The sequence below is a fragment of the Prunus dulcis genome, chromosome 5 (assembly GCF_902201215.1).
Source record: "Prunus dulcis chromosome 5, ALMONDv2, whole genome shotgun sequence".
In the NCBI taxonomy this organism is placed as follows: domain Eukaryota; kingdom Viridiplantae; phylum Streptophyta; class Magnoliopsida; order Rosales; family Rosaceae; genus Prunus; species Prunus dulcis.
In genome coordinates this window covers 14,966,376-14,985,714 of record NC_047654.1, presented here as the reverse complement: position 1 = coordinate 14,985,714, position 19,339 = coordinate 14,966,376, and the positions used below count along the sequence as shown (strand labels likewise).

At 39.9% G+C, this 19,339-nt stretch overlaps 6 protein-coding genes across 8 annotated transcripts; 5 read left to right on the top strand and 1 right to left on the bottom strand.

Moving 5' to 3' along the window:
* Positions 1-186: 186 nt before the first annotated feature.
* Positions 187-1,232, top strand: LOC117626983. Its single transcript, XM_034358843.1, has 2 exons — positions 187-495; positions 601-1,232. Exons 1-2 carry the CDS (start codon positions 322-324, stop codon positions 1,042-1,044), a joined length of 618 nt encoding a protein of 205 aa, XP_034214734.1. The 5' UTR covers positions 187-321; the 3' UTR covers positions 1,045-1,232.
* Positions 1,233-1,334: 102 nt separating this feature from the next.
* Positions 1,335-4,260, top strand: LOC117626982. Of its 2 annotated transcripts, none has more exons than XM_034358841.1 (2): positions 1,335-1,682; positions 2,105-4,260. In XM_034358841.1, the coding sequence occupies exons 1-2, from the start codon at positions 1,654-1,656 to the stop codon at positions 2,796-2,798; spliced, it is 723 nt and encodes a 240-aa protein (XP_034214732.1). In that variant the 5' UTR covers positions 1,335-1,653; the 3' UTR covers positions 2,799-4,260. Both variants share the same exon structure in this region, with proteins under 2 accessions (XP_034214732.1, XP_034214733.1).
* Positions 4,261-4,733: 473 nt separating this feature from the next.
* Positions 4,734-5,741, top strand: LOC117629110 (the record flags this gene model as incomplete). Its single annotated transcript, XM_034361617.1, has 1 exon — positions 4,734-5,741. A coding segment is annotated over exon 1 (987 nt), but the record flags the coding sequence as incomplete, so codon positions are not given.
* LOC117628382 lies at positions 5,732-6,861 on the top strand. Its single transcript, XM_034360813.1, has one exon. It carries the CDS (start codon positions 5,748-5,750, stop codon positions 6,627-6,629), a length of 882 nt encoding a protein of 293 aa, XP_034216704.1. The 5' UTR covers positions 5,732-5,747; the 3' UTR covers positions 6,630-6,861.
* A 59-nt stretch (positions 6,862-6,920) lies between these two features.
* Positions 6,921-9,949, bottom strand: LOC117628081 (protein NRT1/ PTR FAMILY 4.6-like). 2 transcript variants are annotated; one of them, XM_034360446.1, is made up of 5 exons: positions 9,635-9,949; positions 9,438-9,543; positions 9,079-9,296; positions 8,118-8,558; positions 6,921-8,024 (listed from the first exon to the last, which is right to left on the bottom strand). In XM_034360446.1, the coding sequence occupies exons 1-5, from the start codon at positions 9,635-9,637 to the stop codon at positions 7,041-7,043; spliced, it is 1,752 nt and encodes a 583-aa protein (XP_034216337.1). In that variant the 5' UTR covers positions 9,638-9,949; the 3' UTR covers positions 6,921-7,040. The 2 variants fall into 2 exon arrangements, with proteins under 2 accessions (XP_034216337.1, XP_034216338.1); XM_034360447.1 differs by having other exon boundaries at positions 6,921-8,021.
* A 3,789-nt stretch (positions 9,950-13,738) lies between these two features.
* Positions 13,739-16,061, top strand: LOC117627220 (homeobox-leucine zipper protein HAT5-like). Its single transcript, XM_034359186.1, has 3 exons — positions 13,739-14,236; positions 14,806-15,200; positions 15,293-16,061. Exons 1-3 carry the CDS (start codon positions 14,086-14,088, stop codon positions 15,734-15,736), a joined length of 990 nt encoding a protein of 329 aa, XP_034215077.1. The 5' UTR covers positions 13,739-14,085; the 3' UTR covers positions 15,737-16,061.
* The last annotated feature ends 3,278 nt before the right edge of the window (positions 16,062-19,339 follow it).

Below are 19,339 nucleotides of genomic sequence, written 5' to 3'. Positions count from 1 at the left end.
GTCTTGGGCTTAGGTTCAAGTTTAAATAGCTTTATTAAATGGGTTGGGCTTGGATCACCCATATTTGTCCATCTTGTTTTGGAATAAAATTAAAAACATTTCTTTTGTAATTAATTGGAATTTGGGAAAGATAAAGCTATCACCTTTCATCAAATTTGATTGGTGGGTATACAGCGACGTTAGATTTTGGGTACGCATACAAACAAACCCTCTTCTTCCTTTCTCTCTCTTTCTCTTTGTCTCTGGCATCCCACGTGGCAGTCCACAAGCACAGACACTCTCAAAACACAGAGAGAGCCTGAGCTTCGAGACACATCATCCATGGCTGCCTCTACTGCAACATCTTCAGCTACTTGTAATATCCATGGAAATCTCAGCCACACCAGCACTTACCTCTCCTCCAAACCTCACTACCATTCCATCTCTGGCCGTCCCTGCAACTCCCCCTCCAAATCAAGACCTTTAACTATCGTTTCCATGGCACCCCAAAAGAAGGTACGTCTACTCTATTCTACTTCTGTTTGGCTGCCGAGAAAGTGCAATTCTTTAAATACCCATTTTTTTGGTTGCTGAGAAAACGTTAATTGCATAAATACCCAGGTGAACAAGCTCGACGGAGGCTGGCAGAAGAAGTGGTACGGAGCCGGAATCTTCTACGAAGGAGCGGAGGAAGTTGAAGTGGACGTCTTCAAGAAGCTGGAGAAGCAGAAGGTCCTCAGCAAAGTTGAAAAGGCTGGGCTTTTAACCAAGGCAGAGGAGCTTGGGCTGACCCTCACGTCGATTGAGAAATTGGGGCTGCTTTCGAAGGCCGAGGAGCTTGGGCTGCTCAGCCTGCTCGAGAAAGCTGCAGGCTTCTCCCCCTCCGCCTTGGCCTCGGCTGCGCTGCCGATTCTGGTGGCGGCGGTGGCGGCCATAGTGCTGATACCGGATGACTCGGGGGCGCTGGTAGCTGTGCAGGCTGTGGTGGCTGGTACGCTTGGGGCTGGCGCTGCTGGCTTGTTAGTTGGGTCAGTTGTCTTGGATGGCTTGCAAGAAGCCGATTGAGTTTTCCACAAAAAGAGGAAGAAAAAAAAACGAAAAAAGAAAACAGAAGAAGAACATCTGTTTCTTTATAATTGTCTTGGATTGGATGGCCTTTTAATTATGTATGTCATATATACTAAATTGGAGAAGGGAACTAATAAATGTTTTGAAATTGTTGGTTTAGCAATGCATCAAGTAAAATTTTGAAATGGTTGTGTTTGTTTGTTGCTGGACTTGGATGAATGTAAATTTTGATGTATTTGTTAGTGAAAGCTAATTAGTATTGTTCATGGTGACTGCTTCTTGAACAAGGCAGCATTAGTGTAAATTGGTGCAGGAAGAGCCAGTGTGTCGGGTGTTGGACACGAAACAAATGAAGGAGGTTTGTTAATTGTTTTGTTTAGGCAGGTTGGGTCTGTATGTGCAAATTTAAATAGTTCCTTCTTTATACTGCTAGTGCTTTTGATTTGAATTTTTGCTTGAAGTAACAATTTTTTTAGGGAGAGAAGTAACGTGTTTGTAACTGGACTTGTGGCTGCAGGAATTTTGGTCCTGTAAATCCCAAATTCCCATTGCCAGCTGCTTGTTGTCTTCGAATCCATCGCCATTTTCTCGCCATCAGCTTGCTGCATGGACTGTTGGTGGTCTTTGAAAAGCAGGTATCTGAGCTTGGATTGTGAGTATCAGCATGACATTTACTTGTGCTTTGCTATAGATTAGGGTTTATGGGACTGGTTTTGATAGTCAAATAGAGTGAGAAAATAAAAAACAAAAGAATCCTAGCCCTATCTAAAATTTATTTCGGATACAATTAAAATTTAAATTGCCATTGAGAAATAATTGATAAAAAGTTTAACTAGGGTAGACCAGACTCTATTTATTTTTGAATTATCAAGGAAAGGAAAGAGGAAGAAATAGAAAAAAGAAAAGAAAGTAGTTAGAATAATTAAACCCAAAAGTAATCATTTGAATTGGAATAGTTTTCATCTTATAAGTTGATTTATATATTCTCCTCCCCTGATTTAACTAATTTCACGATTTTATTTGAGTGATTGATCTTTTTTTGATTGGCCGAGATCAGATTTTATACCAACAAAGATGATATTGAAATTAAATGGCCGAGATGCATGCAGAGATATACATCCAAGGAAATTGCTTGGGTCTCAGATAAAATCCTTGCTTCCCCAAGCAAAAGCAGGAGGGATCCTATATTAGTATCCAAAATAAGAACAGGCATTTCATTTCTCCTCTGCAACAAATTCAAATTGGTACTATCCAATTTGATGGTCATGAAGCCAGGGCAAGTTCAACTCCTCTCTGTTCTCAAAGCATGCCAAAGCTATGTGGGCAGTAATATTTCAAACCTCACGAGAATGGCTGCTCCTACAACTCTTGTTGGCTCTCCAGAGCTCAAACAACCAGTAACCTCATCACCACCACCACCACAACTCCAATTACTTTACCAACTCGCTTCTGTCCCATCCACCACCAAGGATAATTACCGCTCCTTCGGTAACCCCTGCCGTGCAATCTATTTCAACTACAAAACTCATAGACATCTGAAGCAACTGCTCCCACTCGCCTGGTCCCACAATCCCCTAACCACCCTTAAGCTCATCTGTAGCCTACTACGCTTCAAAGAGAGAGAATTGTTTTACACGGCGGCGTCTTGGCTCTTCCAGAACCACCCCAAGACCCTAGCGTGCAACGTGGTGCCTATTGCTGGGCATTGGGGGATTTCAAAGACATTCTGGAGGTTCTCTATGGGATTCTAGATGTCAATGCCGTGAGGAAGAGGAGGAGTCGGAGTCGGAATTTGTGGTTTGACTACGAGGAGGACGTGATACAGAAGAAAGTAGGCAGCGGGGCGGATACTAGTAGTAATACGAGAAAGAAGATGATCGACATGGCAAGGAAGGCTGTTGAGATGTATGAGCGTGATCCAGATTATCAACTGTTACACGAGCGGGTTTCGGATCTTTATGCTGAATGCTTGAAGTCTGATATTCAGAATTTGAAGAAATATGAGAAGCAGAAGATGGAAAATGTCAATGGTCCTGACAAGTTAAATTTGGAATTGAAGTTAACCATGGCAGCCAAGTGGTGCCCTTCTGTCGATTCCTTCTTTGATCGCTCCACGTTGCTCTGTGAGACCATTGCAAGGAAGCTTTTCCCTCGAGAGGAATGCAAGAAAGGTAATTCTGTTGAGGAGGAGGAGGCGGATTACGTGTCAAGAGTTCGAGAGCGGCTGATGAATGAAGTTTTGGAGCCCTTGAGGAAAGTCATTAAAGAAGGTTATGAAGAAAAATATGTACCCTATGAAAGAAGGGGAGAAGACCCTCGGGTGAAGAAGTATTTGATTCGTGTCAACTCAAAAAAGATTGAAGCAGGTGCTATGCTTCCACATCAGATCATAGGCTATGTGAATGACCGCCCAATTTCAGGGAACTGGCTGAGGCTCAGTGGAAGGCGATGGTGGAGGAGATGTATTCAAAGCAGGGAAAGTTCAAGAACTGCTTAGCTGTGTGTGACGTCTCTGGAAGGATGTCTAGGGATCCCATGAATTTTTCATTGGGTTTGGGACTGTTGGTGTCTGAGCTGAGTGAAGAGCCATGGAAAGGAAAGGTCTTCACTTTTAGTCGAAATCCTCAGCTACTTTTGATACAAGGCGATGATCTTAAGTCCAAGTACGCGTTTATGAGGAGGATGGACAACCAGGACTGGGACGGGGAGACTGATTTTAACAAGGTGTTTGATTTGATCCTGGAAGTGGCTGTGAAGGGGAACTTGAAGCCAGAGCAAATGATCAAGAGGTTGTATGTGTTCACCAGTGACCAAGATTTTGATGATGCTTCAGCAAATAGCTGGAAGACTGATTATCGGACAATACAGAGCAAGTTTAAGGAGAAAGGATATGGCGATGTGGTGCCACGCGTAGTGTTTTGGGATATGAACAAAGACGAGGCTATCCCGGTGGCACGTTCTGCAGAACAAGGGGTGGCCAGGATGACTGGCTACTCCAAGAACTTAGTCAATTGCTTCTTGGACAATGATGGGGATGTCAGCCCCGATCATGTTATGGAAGCAGCCATCTCTGGCAATTATTATCAAAACCTGGCTGTAGTTGACTGATCCTCATGTGATTGCAGTCTCCTTCTCCTTTGGCATTTGGGATTTTATGAAAAGAAACTTGAATTGACTAATTTAATGATACGATAATGTTTCTGTCCTGTTTTATATTTGGCTCTCTGCACAAATCATTTTCTATTCAAATATGGAACTTTTGAAATTAGAATTTTGTTTCTGCTCCTACAACTCTTGTTGGTCACCACCACCGCTACCGCAACTCCAACCCGCTGCTGGAATTTTTGTGGGTATTTCAAAATGCAAAATTAATTTATGTTGAATTTAATTTTTCAGATTTTGTCATATGTTTTGAATTGCTATATTTACTTCTGGCAATAAAGTTTTGATTGCCCAAAATCCCCCAAAAAATTCCTATATATACTCCTTTCGATCACTGATTTTTTTAATTTTATATTATTTTTGTAGAGACTCATTGAAGAAAAAATATAATTATATTGCTTGAAGCCCAAGTAAGAAAATACTTTGTGCCCAAGGAAAAGCAGATTGAAATAGACCTCTCCTCTCAAAATATGTTTATCTGCACTTGTCTTTATTTCTCCTCTGCAACAAGTTGACTGAGAAAATCAGCCACCGCCACTGATACCATGAAACGAGGGCAAGTGCAAACGCTCTGTGTTCTCAAAGCATGCCAAAACTATATGGCCAATACTTCACAACTCAAAACAAGGGCTCCCACAACTCTTGTTGGTCCTCCAGAGCTCAAATCTTTATCGCCGCCGCTGCCGCCGCTGCAACCCCAATTAGTACCGAAACCTGCTTTCAGTCTTAGCCACGGGACCAAGATCCCCTGCTCCTACGGTAACCCCTGCCTTGATCTCTATTTCCTCGTCCTGCCAGGCACTCCGGACTCCGGTAGCTATCTGAAACAACTGCTCCCGCTGGCCTGGTCCCACAATTCCTTAACCACCCTCAAGCTCATCTGCAAGCTACTAGGCAGAAACTGCGACCTCGAAGAATTGTTCTACACGGCGGCGCTTTGGCTCCACCAGAACCACCCCAAGACCCTAGCGCACAACCTCCTGCCAATTGCTGGGTCGTTGGGGCGTTTCAGATCCCTTCTCGAGGTTCTGTACGGGGTTCTAGAAGGCCGGGATGATGCCAACTACAAGAGGAAGAGGATAAAGAGAATGCAAGACCTGCTGGATTATTATGATAACCTGATAATTAAAACAGTAGGCAGCGGGAGGCGTACTAGTAGCAAGAAGAGAGAGAAGATCATCGCCATGGCCAAGAAAGCCATTGAGATGTACAAGGGTGACCAAGATTATCAGTTTCTACATGAGCGGGTTTCGGATATTTACGCTGAGTGCTTGAAGTATGATATCAAAAGTTTGAAGAAATTTGAGCAGCAGGAAAAGGACAATGTCAATGATCCTAAGCACTCCTTGAAGTTGGGGTTAACAGATGCAGCGACGTGGTGCCCTTCCGTGGATTCCTTTTTCGACCGAGCCACTTTGCTCTGCGAGAGCATTGCAAAGAAGGTTTTCCCGCGAGAGCAATGCTCGCAAGGCAGTTGTGCTGAGGAGGAGGAGGAGGAGGAGGAGGCTGATTACACGTCCAGAGTCCGAGAGAGGCTGATGAAGGAGGTTTTGGAGCCCTTGAGGAAGGCCATGGACGAAGGCTTTGCAGATATGTTTCCAAGAAAGCAGCACTCATGTCCGATTGAGAAGTATTTGAATGATGTCAAAGCTAGTGGAGAGTCTACGATCAATGTAAGTGCTATTCTTCCACATGATATCATAGGCTACGTGAGTGATAAAAATTTCGGGCAACTGGTTGAGCATCAGTGGAAGGCAATGGTTGAGAAAATCTATTTAAAGCAGGGAAAGTTCAAGAATTGCTTGGCTGTATGTGATGTCTCAGCAAGGATGAGTGGATATCCCATGGATATGTCAATCTCCTTGGGACTGTTGGTGTCTGAATTGGGTGAAGAGCCATGGAAAGGAAAGGTGATCACTTTCAGTCGAAATCCTCAGCTACATTCGATACAAGGCAGTGATCTAAAGTCCAAGTACACATTTATGAGGACGATGGATAACCAGCATTGGGACGGTGAGACTGATTTTCAGAAGGTGTTTGATTTAATTCTTCAAGTGGCTGTGAATGGGAATTTGAAGCCAGAGCAAATGATCAAGAGGCTCTTTGTGTTCACCAGCGACCAAGACTTTGATGATGCTTCTTTCAATAGCTGGGAGACTGACTATGAGGCAATACAGAGAAAGTTCAAGGAGAAAGGGTATGGTGATGTGGTGCCACGCATACTGTTTTGGAATCTGAATGACAACGACATGCCTATACCAGTGGCGCATGCTACAGAACAAGGTGTGGCGAGGTTGAGTGGCTTCTCCTATAATTTGGTCAAGTGCTTCTTGGAGAATGATGGGGAAATTGGCCCCCATCATCTCATGGAAATAGACATCTCTTGCTCGCGGTATCAACGTCTGGCTGTAGTAGACTGATGCTATCATCATCATCATCATCATCATCATCATCATCAATTTTAAGAAAAGATCAGCTTCGTTCTCCAATAATTCGTTGTTTCTTTTTTATCTGTTTGCCTAGTTAAGCTTCTAATCCTGAGCAATGAACCAGTTGCAGTGTTTTCGGTTTTTCTTGTAAGCTGGTTTCTTTGTTTGGTTTCATGTAAGTTAATTTCATTGGTTTGTTTAGACTGTTTCTGTTTCCTTGGCACCCCATCTTGGTACCTTAAAGACAACTAAATGAATAACCAAGAAAACAGTACATTTGCATGATTGATATAGCTCATATTGGTTCCAAACACACACATATATTCATATATATTAAATGGAATGGGCATATGATCGGGTGATTCTTGGAAAGGAAGGGAAAGGTTGACCTCTGTTTAATTCTTAGAGGGTTGTTGGGTTTTGATTTTCCTTGAAATCAGATCCTGTTGATCTGTATTTGTAGCGGCTGGCCCATAAGAGATAGTACAAAAAGTTCAATCCACTTAAGACACACATCAACCAGTAAAACCTCTCAAGATGATAATGATTCAAGTTGTCGCCAAATAGCCATGGTGTGTGCCAATACGCCCCGGTGACATCGTTGACGACGGACACAAGCACTGAGCTAAGATAATATCCCATGGCTAGAGATGCCCAAGAGAGAGCTGTGGCCAAAGATCTCATGCTCATTGGAGCTTCTGTGAAGAAGAATTCCATCATTCCAGCCAATGTGAAAAGGTCAGCTGAGCCAAGGAACAAGTACTGTAAAGCCACCAAAAGGAATGTGATGGGCAGAGGTTCAGCAGAGTCTAGTAGTCCATATTTAGCTGCTACGTTCTTTCGCTTGATTTCCACCACAGCAGCCACTGCCATGGCAATGACTGAAAGAATTAGTCCAATCCCAATTCTCTGTAGATGAGTGATCCCCATTTCAGTTTTGGTTATTTTTCTTGCGAATGGAATGATTGCATGGTTATAAACCGGGACAAGGATCATGATGAAGAGGACAGGGAAGACAGGGAGAGAAGCCGGTGGAACCTTAAAGGAACCGAGCTGAGTATTCATGGTGGCTGCTTGTTGCACTGAGAATGTGGAGAGTTGAGCTAGGCAGCAGTTTAGCATTATGGTAGACATAAGGATAGGGAGAATTTTTAACACTATCTTCACCTCTTCGACTTGCTTTACAGTACATTTTAGCATTGGATGGACTGGTCTAATAGTCACTGCTCTGTTAAGGAACTTGAGGCTCTCAGATGGAGTTTGACTTATATTTTCTTCTCTCTCACTAGGGTCATTTGTATAAGATGGGGTTATGGCCATGTTGGTGACAGCATTGCTAGGATTTCTAGCTTTGCAGGCATTGCAAATTGCTGCAGTAATAACCTGCTGGACGCAATTCACAAATACAGGAGGTGAGTTTTGTTTACGCAGGTTCAGTCTATTCAAATTTAAATTGTTCTATGTTAATAATGATTTTACCTTAAACATAGTTGTAATTGGACTTCCTGCGGGAATTTTGGTCCTGTATTTAGGAGAGCCTAGGAGGAAGAGTGGGATGGAGATCAGTATTGTTGCAGTGGAAATCCCAAAGCCCCATTGCCAGCCTTTATTGTCTTCAATCCATACCACAAACGTGACTGCAACAAGAGCCCCACAAGAGAGACAGAAGACATAGTAGTTGAAGAATGCAGATCTCTGCTTCCGGCCTTGTTGGGTTGTCTCATCAAACTGCTGAGCCCCGTGTGGGGGAAGAGAACCTTTTATTCCTCCAACTCCAAGTGCCACCAGATAGAGGCCTGCAAATAACATCACTGTTTTCCCACCGTGAACTTCCTGGCATGGACTGTTGGTGCTCACTGAAAGGCAGGTTGGTGGCCTTAGTGATGGTATCTGAGCTTGGATTGTGAGAATCAGTAAACCCTGCTCCATCAGTCTAAATTAGTAATGCGGCAATAGTGGTCATTGTATTTGTCAGAGCTTAAATTGTAAAATGAATTGTTTAGGGATGTTCACAACAAATTTATCTTGGCAGCCTTGGAGTTTTTGGTTAATTTATGAGTCTTCTCTTTGATTAACCAATTAATCAAATGGTCATTAGCTCTTGTCATATTAAATGAACTTTATCAGGTTAATTAATGTTAGAAAACTAACTTTGTTTTCCAACATTAATAGATGTAACTTTATTTGACTGGATTTATTATGTCCCTACAGAGATATTTCAATGAGTCCCATAGCCAACTAGGCCTTTTCTTGGAGAAGTACTCTTGCTGCCAGTCTGTGACAGCACTCCGCAAGTTGAAAATGAAACTTACTCATGGGAAACTTTATATTTCAAGTGCAAATTCTGAGGAAGGCTTAGTTGGGAACTGTCAAAAACCGATTTCATGAAGTAAACTGACGGGGAAAAGAATTAGAATCCGAATGTTTGTTTGAAACTCACCATGAATTCTATGGCAGCACTTATCAAATAGATGCAATAGGTGGTGAAGTAAGCATCAGCTAGAAAGCCACCAAGGAGAGCAAGGAGGAAGGCGGTGCCCATGAAATTGGTTACAATGTTGGCAGAAGTGGATGGAGAAAAATGCATGAATTTAGACAGGTATAGCACAAGGTTGCTTGCATTGGCCAGGAAAGCCAGGTTCTCCAGTATCTCCACCACTAATGTTTTCAACAGAAAATGGTTAGAGATGTTCATGTCATATTTTCTATTTATAATGCAACACATCTAAAGAAGTTTATAATATAAAAAATGCAAAAAGTACTAGAAAATATGCTTGCAGGGATCTAGGGCTTACTAACCTAAGACAAAGGAAGCAGCAAGCATGCCACCATGACAGCCTCTTATGGCAGGTCTGTTCCTCCAATCTACATAGCCTTCCCATATGTCCAAATGGTGTGCTTCAGCCTACAATGATATCCAAAATAAAATCAAACCATAGCGGTACCTAGAGCAAGGACACCGACATATAGTGCGAAATCTCAACTTTGAAACTTACCATCTTCTTTTAGAGCTTCTAGACTCTTTTCTGGGAAAGGAAAGGGGAGAGGCTGGACAGGTTGGACAGATGTCAGTAGTTTTTGTTACTTCAGTTTGGAAGTGATAAATGGAGGAGGTATATTTATATACTGAGAAAGGCTAGTATAAGGAGAAAGATCTAGACTCCATGAAAATGACTATTCATTCTCCCTGACCTTTTAACCTCAAAAAAAATGGTGTTGGCAGTTTCTACCCTTTAAATTGAAAGAGGGGGGGTTGGGTTTAGGTTATTTTGGATGTATTAATCATAGAGAAACATGTGTTTCATGTAAAATGGGAGCCAAATATACTCCCACAATCCCACTACTAATACAATATTGGTCTTCTAATTTGTTCTAAAATTGACATCAACATTCTGTTGTTGCTTTTCAATTAAACCAGGTTACCATATACTAATCACATTCCTCACAACCATTAGAATAAATTATTAGTGTTTTGAAGCTCAGTATACAGGTGTAAGAAGCTGATGTTAGAAAGGCTGATCTGATATATATATGAACTGCAAATTGAGAATCAAATGTGGAGGTAAGTGATTGCCGACCAAACCAGGCACTCTGTTCTTGTCAATTTATGCAATGAGTACAAATTAAAAGCAAGTGGGGTGGACAAAATTAATGAGGGTCTTAATCTTATGATGTTGGTTTTGAATAAAAGGTTAGATTGTAGGTTTTCAGGCATGCCCCACAGCCACAGCCACATCCAAAACCACTCACCCTAATCTCTAGGGATCTATAAATGCTAAATCTTCTTACTTCTTTGCACTATCTCAGTATTATCTTATTGATTTGACTTAATTTTCCAATCTTGGAAAATGTTTGCTTTATTTAACAGAATTTAACAGGGACCTTTATCCAAATGTTTGGGGTTGGCTACAAGAATGCCTATCATGTCTATTTATTTTGGGAATTCAAGGCTATCCAATCAATGTTCATGTGACTTTTGTCTTTTGGCATTGCTCTTATGGCTTTCAAAGAGATGGACTTAGATGTTTCTTCTTACTACTAGATTCACCTTACTGGTGTGGCAAAATCATTCTATGTTGTTGCCCTTTAGTGTAGGTTTCCTTTCTGAGCCACCTGATCATATAAAATGTGTGGCTATAATTTCTCAGAGACAAAAGTGTGCAGGGTTGGATGGCAATTTGGTGTTTTCCAATTGGGTTTGGTCCTAGCAGTCCAGCTTTCCTCCCATGCATTGCCAGAACATCTTGATTACCCCTTGTTGAATTTGACCCTATGGAGCTTCACAGTGAGACTGCAAATAGAAAGAAACTATTCAAAACTGAAACACAGAGGTTAACAGTAACATTTCATCTTTATATCCTCTCTTTTGCTTTTGGTGCAAGGCATAAGTTTCTTCCACATAAGTGTATACTTCCAGGAGTCTGAACAGATTTTTGTGAACCTCGTTGTGTGAGACAGCTAGTGCTAGGTTTGTTTTCTGAATGAAAGTTACAGCGCACTCATCATCTCAACATCACCATTCATGGGATATAATTATCTGATTTTTCTCCACCCTAGAATGTAGGTTTTTTCAAAGAGAACATTAGAATGCTGATGTTAATCATCTAAATAATTAATGGGTTAAGAATATTCCCTGGCTAGTTCAAAAGTTGTGGCCAATAAACAGAAGCAGGTTCCTGCATTGTTTTTCCAATTGGAATTTGGATCATAATGGAACCCATTTTATATCACAAACTTTTCCCTTAAATCCAACTGTGATTTCCACTTTTACCAGTTATCATTTTAGAAGATTACAGAATCCCAAGTAATCTAGAAGATTCCTCAAACCATTTTCAATGTTCCAGATGTTGAAGCACAATGCACTAACTAGCCACAATCACTGGCCAAGAAAAGTTTCAATTGTAACAGAACTCTTGCATTCACCAAATGGTAAGATAACCAAGCTTCTAGAGCCACTCTAGACCCTAGTGGTTGTTTAGGGAAAGGCCTTGTTGCAAAGTTTGTGTAGAAATAGCAACCAGTGAGGCAGTAGAGTGCAGAGAAGTGATTTCAGGTTGGCCTAAAAATAGAAAGATTTGAAAGAAATGTTCAAAATGCAGGTGGTGGTGGGCAACATGAGAGGGTTGAGAAGAAATTCTGCATGTTCTTCTTGCCTATGTGCTCCATTGAACATGTTCTCTGCTTTGAATTGAACCACCATGAAAATGAAACTATCCACACAAGTTGGAGAGTTTCCACTTGCCTCCCATGTAGTTTTGAACCTTTTTGCATACTTGACATAGGTCAATAACACCATGAAAAGAAAAGGGATTGCTTGCTGGGTCTCATATTACTTGGAAAAGGCAAAAGAACCAAATCACTTTCACTTGTTGCAATTCCAAATGAGAGAACAAGTATTGGGTGCTTAAAGCAAAACCAGATGAAGGTGGGAAATGGATCTTTTACCCAGTGGGTCATTAATGGGCTTATAGCTCACAAAGATCCAACACTAACTCTGGGCTTCTGTATACAGCTTTTGTGCAAATTAATTATGAACCCACACTAAAATGCCTGAAATTGTGAGCTACTTGGGTTAGGAAAATGGACCATAATTTTCACTGCTGCTTCCAGCCTACCACAATATTATTAGATTTTTTAGTTCTACAAGTAAAATATATAATCACATCGACTAGTATTTAAAATTTTAGATTTGTAAATGTCGGTTAGATCAGTTGATGATGATTCTAAATTCGGTTCTTATTTTTTATAAAAATAAATTAATTTAGAGTAGTTTAGATTGTAAAACAAAGTTGCGAGTAATTACAAATATACAGGATTCAGAGTGAACAGTGAGATTAGACACTCTGCGTTTTTAGATAAGTTCAAATACGAGGCACGTCACAGGGTCAGGCTGATGAGCTGATGGTGAGACCAAGCGAATATAAAATCTGTATGAAGAGACATGGGTGGGCCGACATCAAGTAGACGTGGCCCAATAATGGCCCGCCATGTTGAAACACGAGCCGCGTGAGTGGTTGAAGTGGCACTGAGCGGTCAGACTCAGCGAGTGAGAGAAGAGAGAGAAAGCTGAGGGTGACTCGGTCAGTGAGTCATCCGTTTCTGACTCGCACCCCCCATCCAACTCAGTCATTTCTCTCTCTCTCTCTCTCTCTCTCTCTCCTCTCCCTGAATTCTGAGAGCGACTGGTTCGACTGGATTCCTTTGTTTCTCTATTCTCCCTCGTTTTCATCTTCCATTGCCCCCACATTTACCGCTATACCCTCCGCTGCATGTTTCACGCTCCCATTTCTAACATTTTTTTAAAGAAAATCCTTGCATATTATAATGTTTAGAATGTTGTTTGCACGTCTTCCCGAAAAAAACAAAACCAAAATTTGTCCATAAGAAGAAGTCTTCCCGCTCACTTTCGTAAATATTAATTCAAGGCATGTTTAGGAGTGTTTCTAGAATAGTGAGAGCCGCGTTTTGATAAGTGAAAGTGATTTTGAATGCGTTCGGAAGAAAAATTTAAAAGTGCTTATGGTTTATAAAAGCGTAATATGAAGAAGCACCTTTCAAGCGGTTAACATTTGAATTTTTAACAAAAATTTCTATGTTTCTTCTACTATAAGAGCTTATGAGCAAAATTTGTTTCTTATAAAATGAGTTTCAAACAACCCTCATACAAACGATGAAATTGTAAACTATAAAACTCATTATAAACATTAAGATTACTCATTATGAACTTTAAAATTTACTCAATTACACGTATCTAAAATTAGAAGAATATTAATTATTTTTTTCTCTTTTAGAAAAGAAATCGATTTATTTATTCATCTATTTTTGTGTTTCACAAGGCATTTGAACCTCTAACAAAGTACAACAACAAGAGCCTTATTTTGTCATTCTAACAAAGATTCAACATCAAATACTTCAATTCAAAACAAAAGATAAGATAAAAGAAATGATAATATTTGGGTTATGCATGTCGTTATGACTTATGAATATGAATACAATTGATGCTTTGGAAGCAAGGGCACGATGGTAATTAGACTCCAATCTTTGTCCCTTCCTAGAACAAGAACCCATTTGGGCTTCACTATATTTACATCACCAAGCTGAGAGCTTCAGAGAGAAACTCTCTGTCTCCATCTCTCTCTCCCCCTCTCTGCCTCTGGGACTTCCAAATATAAAGAACTGCTTTCTTCTCCACTCTTCCTCTACCATCTTCAACCTCAAGACCATCTTCTTCCTCTTCTTCTGAGTGATGGGGGTGAGCAGCCGCTGTTCTCACACTTCCCACATCACAGAAATCATCATCACCAGCTTCTTCCGCCACAAAGCGTGATTCTTTACCTCAAACCAGAGCTTCTAATCGCCATCAAAACCGGGCGGTGATGTCAGCTTGAACAATTTAACAAACGCGAACTAAACAATACTAATTCATCGGAGTGTTCAGAAGAGTAACATGGCCGGTGGTAGGGTATATAGCGGTGGTGCTTCTTCGTCCAGCTTAAGTGTTTTGCTTCAGAATCAGAGGGGCCCTTGTCCTTCTGAGCCTCTTGATTCTCTGTTCCTTTCTGGGTCCTCTAATTCTTCCTCTGCTTCTCCTTTTCTGGGTACTTTTTCACTCTCCTTTCTACTTTGTCTCTGTTTTTCATATCTGTCACTCTTTTAGTGTCTCTGTTATGGGTTTTTTTTGTTTTTTCCCTTAAATGTTTAATCTTTTGGGATATTTACTTTGAGGCACATATGCCATCTGTTTGCATGACAATTACAACTAACGTCCTCTTGACACTTTGATTGTGTTTCTTCTGGATGTGAATATGGTATGGAATTTATTATGATTGATAGATGGATTTGTATATTGCTGCTTAACTTGTGTATGGATTAAATAGGGTTCGAATTTACGTACTCTAGGCCCCTGCTCTTCGTTCTGGTTAAGTACTCAGAACGGTAGAATAATCAGCAGCAAAAGAAAGGAAAACACTTTGTGATTAGAGTTGAACATGGAAGTGTGGTAGCTAATGTTCATCACTTTCAGACCATGTATAGGATTGTTGAGAAAAACTGTGTGGCTAGAGTACCTTTATTAATTCAGGAATTGGCTGTTCATGTGTGTGATAAACTAGTTTTTGGTGATCATCTCGAAGATGGTCTTCTAATTCAGAGATTATATTATATTCAGGTTCAAGATCCATGGTGAGTTTCGAAGATGTTCGTGGAGGAAATGGATCGAATAGGTCATTGTTCCACCAGTATGAGCACGAAGACAATGGGGACGACGACTTGGATGAGTATTTCCATCAACCTGGAAAGAAGAGGCGGCTGACTGTTGACCAAGTCCAGTTTCTAGAGAAGAGCTTTGACATGGAGAATAAGCTTGAACCGGAAAGGAAAATCCTTCTCGCAAAGGACCTAGGCTTGCAGCCTAGGCAAGTTGCAATATGGTTCCAAAACCGCCGGGCAAGGTGGAAAAATAAACAGCTGGAGAAGGATTACGAGGTTTTGCAAGCCAACTACAATAGTCTCAAAGCTGATTGTGAGAGCCTTGCTAAAGAAAATGAAAAACTAAAGTCTGAGGTAGACACTAATCTCTGTAATTCACTGCCTTCTTTTCAATTTGTACTATTTTCCTTTTGAATTTTACATTATAAGTTTGAATTGTTTGTCAGGTTCTTGTTCTCTCGGAAAAGCTGCCCCACAAAGAGAAAGAGAGTGGAACCTCAGAACTCTCTGATACCAACAAAGTGTCTCAAGAGCCGACGCAGAATCCAACAGCCGATTCGCTTTCAGAGTGTGAAGTATCCAAAGTCTCAGCTGTGGCCTCTAAGCAGGAAGATCTTAGTTCAGGCAAGAGTGATATATTTGATTCAGATAGCCCACATTACACTGATGGGGTTCATTCTTCAATATTGGAGCCTGGTGATTCTTCATATGTTTTTGAACCTGATCAGTCTGACCTTTCCCAAGATGAAGAAGACAACTTGAGCAAAAGCCTGTTGCCTCCATACATCTTCCCAAAGCTCGAAGATGTTGATTACTCCGACACGCCTGTAAATTCATGTAATTTCGGATTCCCAGTGGAAGATCATGCCTTTTGGTCCTGGTCTTACTAAGTTTTCTATGGCAAATTTAAATTCCAGGGTCATTGTCTTCTTGTTTAAAGTATATGGCATAGAAGTGAGAATAAGTCCAAGCAATGGCACCCCGGCACCCCGGCACCCCGATCCAGATGTGGTGGGATTAGGTTTCAATCAATGCAAACGATGGTGGTTTTTTCCCCATTTGTATTTCTGTTTTTGTTGGGGTTCTTAGTGTTTAATGGACCATTTTTGTTTGGAATGTAATTAAATAAAATTCTCATGTTAAGGAAGTTTGATGGGAATCTCACGCATTTCATCTCCTTATTTAAAAAATTTATGAGGAGACAAAATTCTACCACATGCCCTTTTTTGTACATTAGTTCTACTGCTCTCTGCAGAATTTCAAAAGCCACATTTAGTTGGAACATCTCTCTCTCTCTCTCTCTCTCTCTCTCTCTCTCTCTCTCTCTCTCTCTCTCTCTCTCTCTCGTTTGCCTTTTCTTGCACACTAGGAAACTATACGAGTTTCAAAACGAGGGACATGCAGATGATTGGCATGCAAACTCAAAGGGACCATTTGTAGCATTTCCTCTTCCTATTCATTGAAACATTGACTTTGAGAGCCAATTTCTCATGAATGGCATTCTGCTCCCTTGAGCTTATATTTATGATATTGTTTCCACATGCAATGAGCTGCTGGATCTCATCTTCCATTAATCCTAGTTGACTTCGCACTTCTCTGCTACTTATAAATTCTGGTTGCACAAATTTCTTGTGAATCTGATTGAACCAAAAGCATGCACAAATTTCTTGTGAATCTGATTGAACCAAAAGCATACACAGGTGTTACTCTTTCTTCCATTCATGTTTTGGGGGTGGGTCAACTTCATGGTGCGTCAGCCATTTTATTTTTTCTTTTCCTGTTAATTTATTCTTCTACTTTTTCTTTACTGTATTTGGTGGTGGCCAAATTCACCTTTTGTATTGCACGCTTTCAAGTCCCAACATAGGATGTCTGAAGTTGCCAAACCATAAAGTTCATAATTCTTCCTTCTCTGTTTTCCCATATGACTATTGTTCAATCACAAGAAGAGTTTTAAGCAAAATCCCTTTGTTAAGGAGAGGTTTCGTTTTGGGTTTAGATTCATAAGAAAAAATGGCTACCAAACTGGTGATATAATATTTTGCTTATCAATTCGATTAGCAAGGCTCCCATTAAAAGAAAAAAGAAGAAAATTTAGCACACAACCCCATCAAAATGATGGCCTTAAGTGATGGTGGTGTTGTTGCTTATCTTCTTAAGAAATATGATTGTAGCCAAATTGACAATGAGGTTAAGTGTGTCGTGGGAATTTCTCTTGCGTGTTTTGTTTAGGAATTTTGATCAAACTTTTCAAATAGGTGCCGTTGTTTGTTGGACACTACGGCTTGTTTGATACGGTGGACTAAACTTGTAATCGAGAAAAAATATGGATATAATTGTCTAACTTGGAGTATGAAGGAGAACTATTCATAAGAGTTTGATGACTAAAACTTGTCCCTCATAATCCACTCATTTTCAAAGGGATTAGAGGGGATAAGTTTTAGTCATCAACCTCTTATGGATAGTCCACATTCATCCTCCAAGTTAGACAATAATGTCCATTTTATGCTTTGAATGCATATGAAATGTAGGCATTTTGCTAGTATAGTCCAGTCCAGTCTAATCCTCCTTATCAAACAAACCCATAATGTGTGCCACAAAAAATAAGTATGTACAATATCCATAACTTATCCTTTTTGTTTGTACTTCGAGGAGAATGGTTGAAGGACCACATGGAATTCAAATCAAGCTAGAAAGTCTTTACCTTTTCCTACAATATACATTGAGGCACATCACTTTTTCCTTTTGTGTTTTATGAGGTATTGTGAGTATCATCAAGTCTTTCTAACCATTATTTTTAACAGATAAATGAATCTCACGTAAGTCTCGTTTTTGTAAAAAATGTAAGTAGCAATATTGTCATTAAAGAGTGCGAGGAAATCCTATCAATCCATAGCTATGTCAAGTACAAGAAAATCAAAGGAAACCAACTTTTGATGCAATCAAGCTTACCTTATTTGTTTAGCAAATAATGTTTAGCCAAGACTATAAGTGGTTGCTTCCTTTCATCGTTCTCTTCTCTTTCCATTGTTTTAGGCAAAGTGAGGATGACATTTATCAATATTTATAATAGAAATTTAGAAGGCGTTTTAATAATCATTTGCAAAACATCTCTGTCACGCGTGGTTTAACTTCTCTTTCCTACTAAAATATTAAACTCTCCAATAGAATCTACCCACTAAATTGGTATCACTTCTCCATTGGCTCCCTTATTAAAATCATATTTAGCATTATTATTTATTTAAGTGATTAATTACACACAACTCCTTTCACCAGTCAAGAGTCAAAATTCCAAGTAAAGTTTTGTGAGCACATCAGCAAATATTAAATATTAAATATGTTGGCGTTAGAAACTTTTACCTATATATATATATATATATATATATATATATTTGAGAAATTTTATCATTGCATTCATAATTCAGTCAAAAAAGTCACTAGTCACAAAGGGCCAATACAAAAGAGCCATTACAATAACGGAGAGGTCTAATATCAAAATTAAGACAATCTAGCATGTCTTCACTAACGATCAGGCAGGATCGAAGAAACTCTGACATAAGCATCCCAACTAAGATTGCAAACTTAGAATAATAATAAAAAGATAAAGCTTGAAAAACCAAGCCATAACAATACAAATAAAACTCTCACAAAGGAGAGATGAAAAGCTCTCACAAATGAGAGATAAAAAGCTCTCACAAAGGAGAGATAAAAAACTCTCACAAAAGGAGATGTGAAAACTACACAAAAAACCAAAAAAGTCTATGTAACTTATTCCAACATAAAGAAATTGCAAAAAAGACGGTGGTGGAGATCCGACGCCGAAATGCAGGTAAAGATCCGAAACTGAGCCGCAGCCACCTATAATAATTGGATGAAAATCATAACATAACTAAGACAAATAGGGAAAATCCTTTGTCTCTGAAAATGAGGGAAGAGGTGAAAAAAGGAAGAGAAGAGGGGAGAGGGGGGAAGAACAATGGCTTCCTCCCCCCTCAAAGTGGAAAAGGCTCTAAGAGTGTTTTTTGGGAGAAAAAGAATGTAAACGATACTTCTCCTTTTACCTGTTTTTCGATTGTAAATATCCAACACAACCTGAGTTTTAAGAGGTCTAATCTAATAAAAAAGGATATTGAACTTGATTTGCAGGTTAGAAGTTTTAAGTTTGAACTCCCATGATATCAATTGTGTATGTGTAAGAAACTTCCTCTCCTTTGGTTTACACCATCGCTTATACTAGAAAATAATAATTAAAAACAATATAAAATGCATGTTAAGTTTGAACACACAGCCTAATAACGTGGCATGCTTTCCCATTTTCCTAATAGTCTGTTTACTCGAGACAAATCCATGGCTTAGCCAAGAGCTTTCCCATAGGCTCATTGTTTTGGAGTGTTGTCCATACTTAATGTGTGCTTGATTGAAAACTAATTAAAAATTAATAGCTTTTTAACTTTGTAGCTTCAAAGTCATTCTCACCTAATTTTATAAACGTA

What these genes read in the sequence shown, in the direction of transcription:
- LOC117626982 (XM_034358841.1), top strand. Translation starts at nt 1,654, where the DNA reads ATGGACTGTTGGTGGTCTTTGAAAAGCAG. An exon ending in TGGTGGTCTTTGAAAAGCAG is followed by an intron (nt 1,683 to 2,104) that starts GTATCTGAGCTT and finishes GGCCGAGATCAG; the next exon opens with ATTTTATACCAACAAAGATG.
- LOC117626983 (XM_034358843.1), top strand. Translation starts at nt 322, where the DNA reads ATGGCTGCCTCTACTGCAACATCTTCAGCTACTTGTAATATCCATGGA. An exon ending in CCATGGCACCCCAAAAGAAG is followed by an intron (nt 496 to 600) that starts GTACGTCTACTC and finishes ATAAATACCCAG; the next exon opens with GTGAACAAGCTCGACGGAGG.
- LOC117628081 (XM_034360446.1), bottom strand. An exon ending in TGCTGCTTCCTTTGTCTTAG is followed by an intron (nt 9,297 to 9,437) that starts GTTAGTAAGCCC and finishes TGAAAACATTAG; the next exon opens with TGGTGGAGATACTGGAGAAC. An exon ending in CAATTACAACTATGTTTAAG is followed by an intron (nt 8,025 to 8,117) that starts GTAAAATCATTA and finishes AATTGCGTCCAG; the next exon opens with CAGGTTATTACTGCAGCAAT.
- LOC117627220 (XM_034359186.1), top strand. Translation starts at nt 14,086, where the DNA reads ATGGCCGGTGGTAGGGTATATAGCGGTGGTGCTTCTTCGTCCAGCTTA. An exon ending in CTCTGCTTCTCCTTTTCTGG is followed by an intron (nt 14,237 to 14,805) that starts GTACTTTTTCAC and finishes TATTATATTCAG; the next exon opens with GTTCAAGATCCATGGTGAGT. An exon ending in ATGAAAAACTAAAGTCTGAG is followed by an intron (nt 15,201 to 15,292) that starts GTAGACACTAAT and finishes ATTGTTTGTCAG; the next exon opens with GTTCTTGTTCTCTCGGAAAA.
- LOC117628382 (XM_034360813.1), top strand. Translation starts at nt 5,748, where the DNA reads ATGAAGGAGGTTTTGGAGCCCTTGAGGAAGGCCATGGACGAAGGCTTT.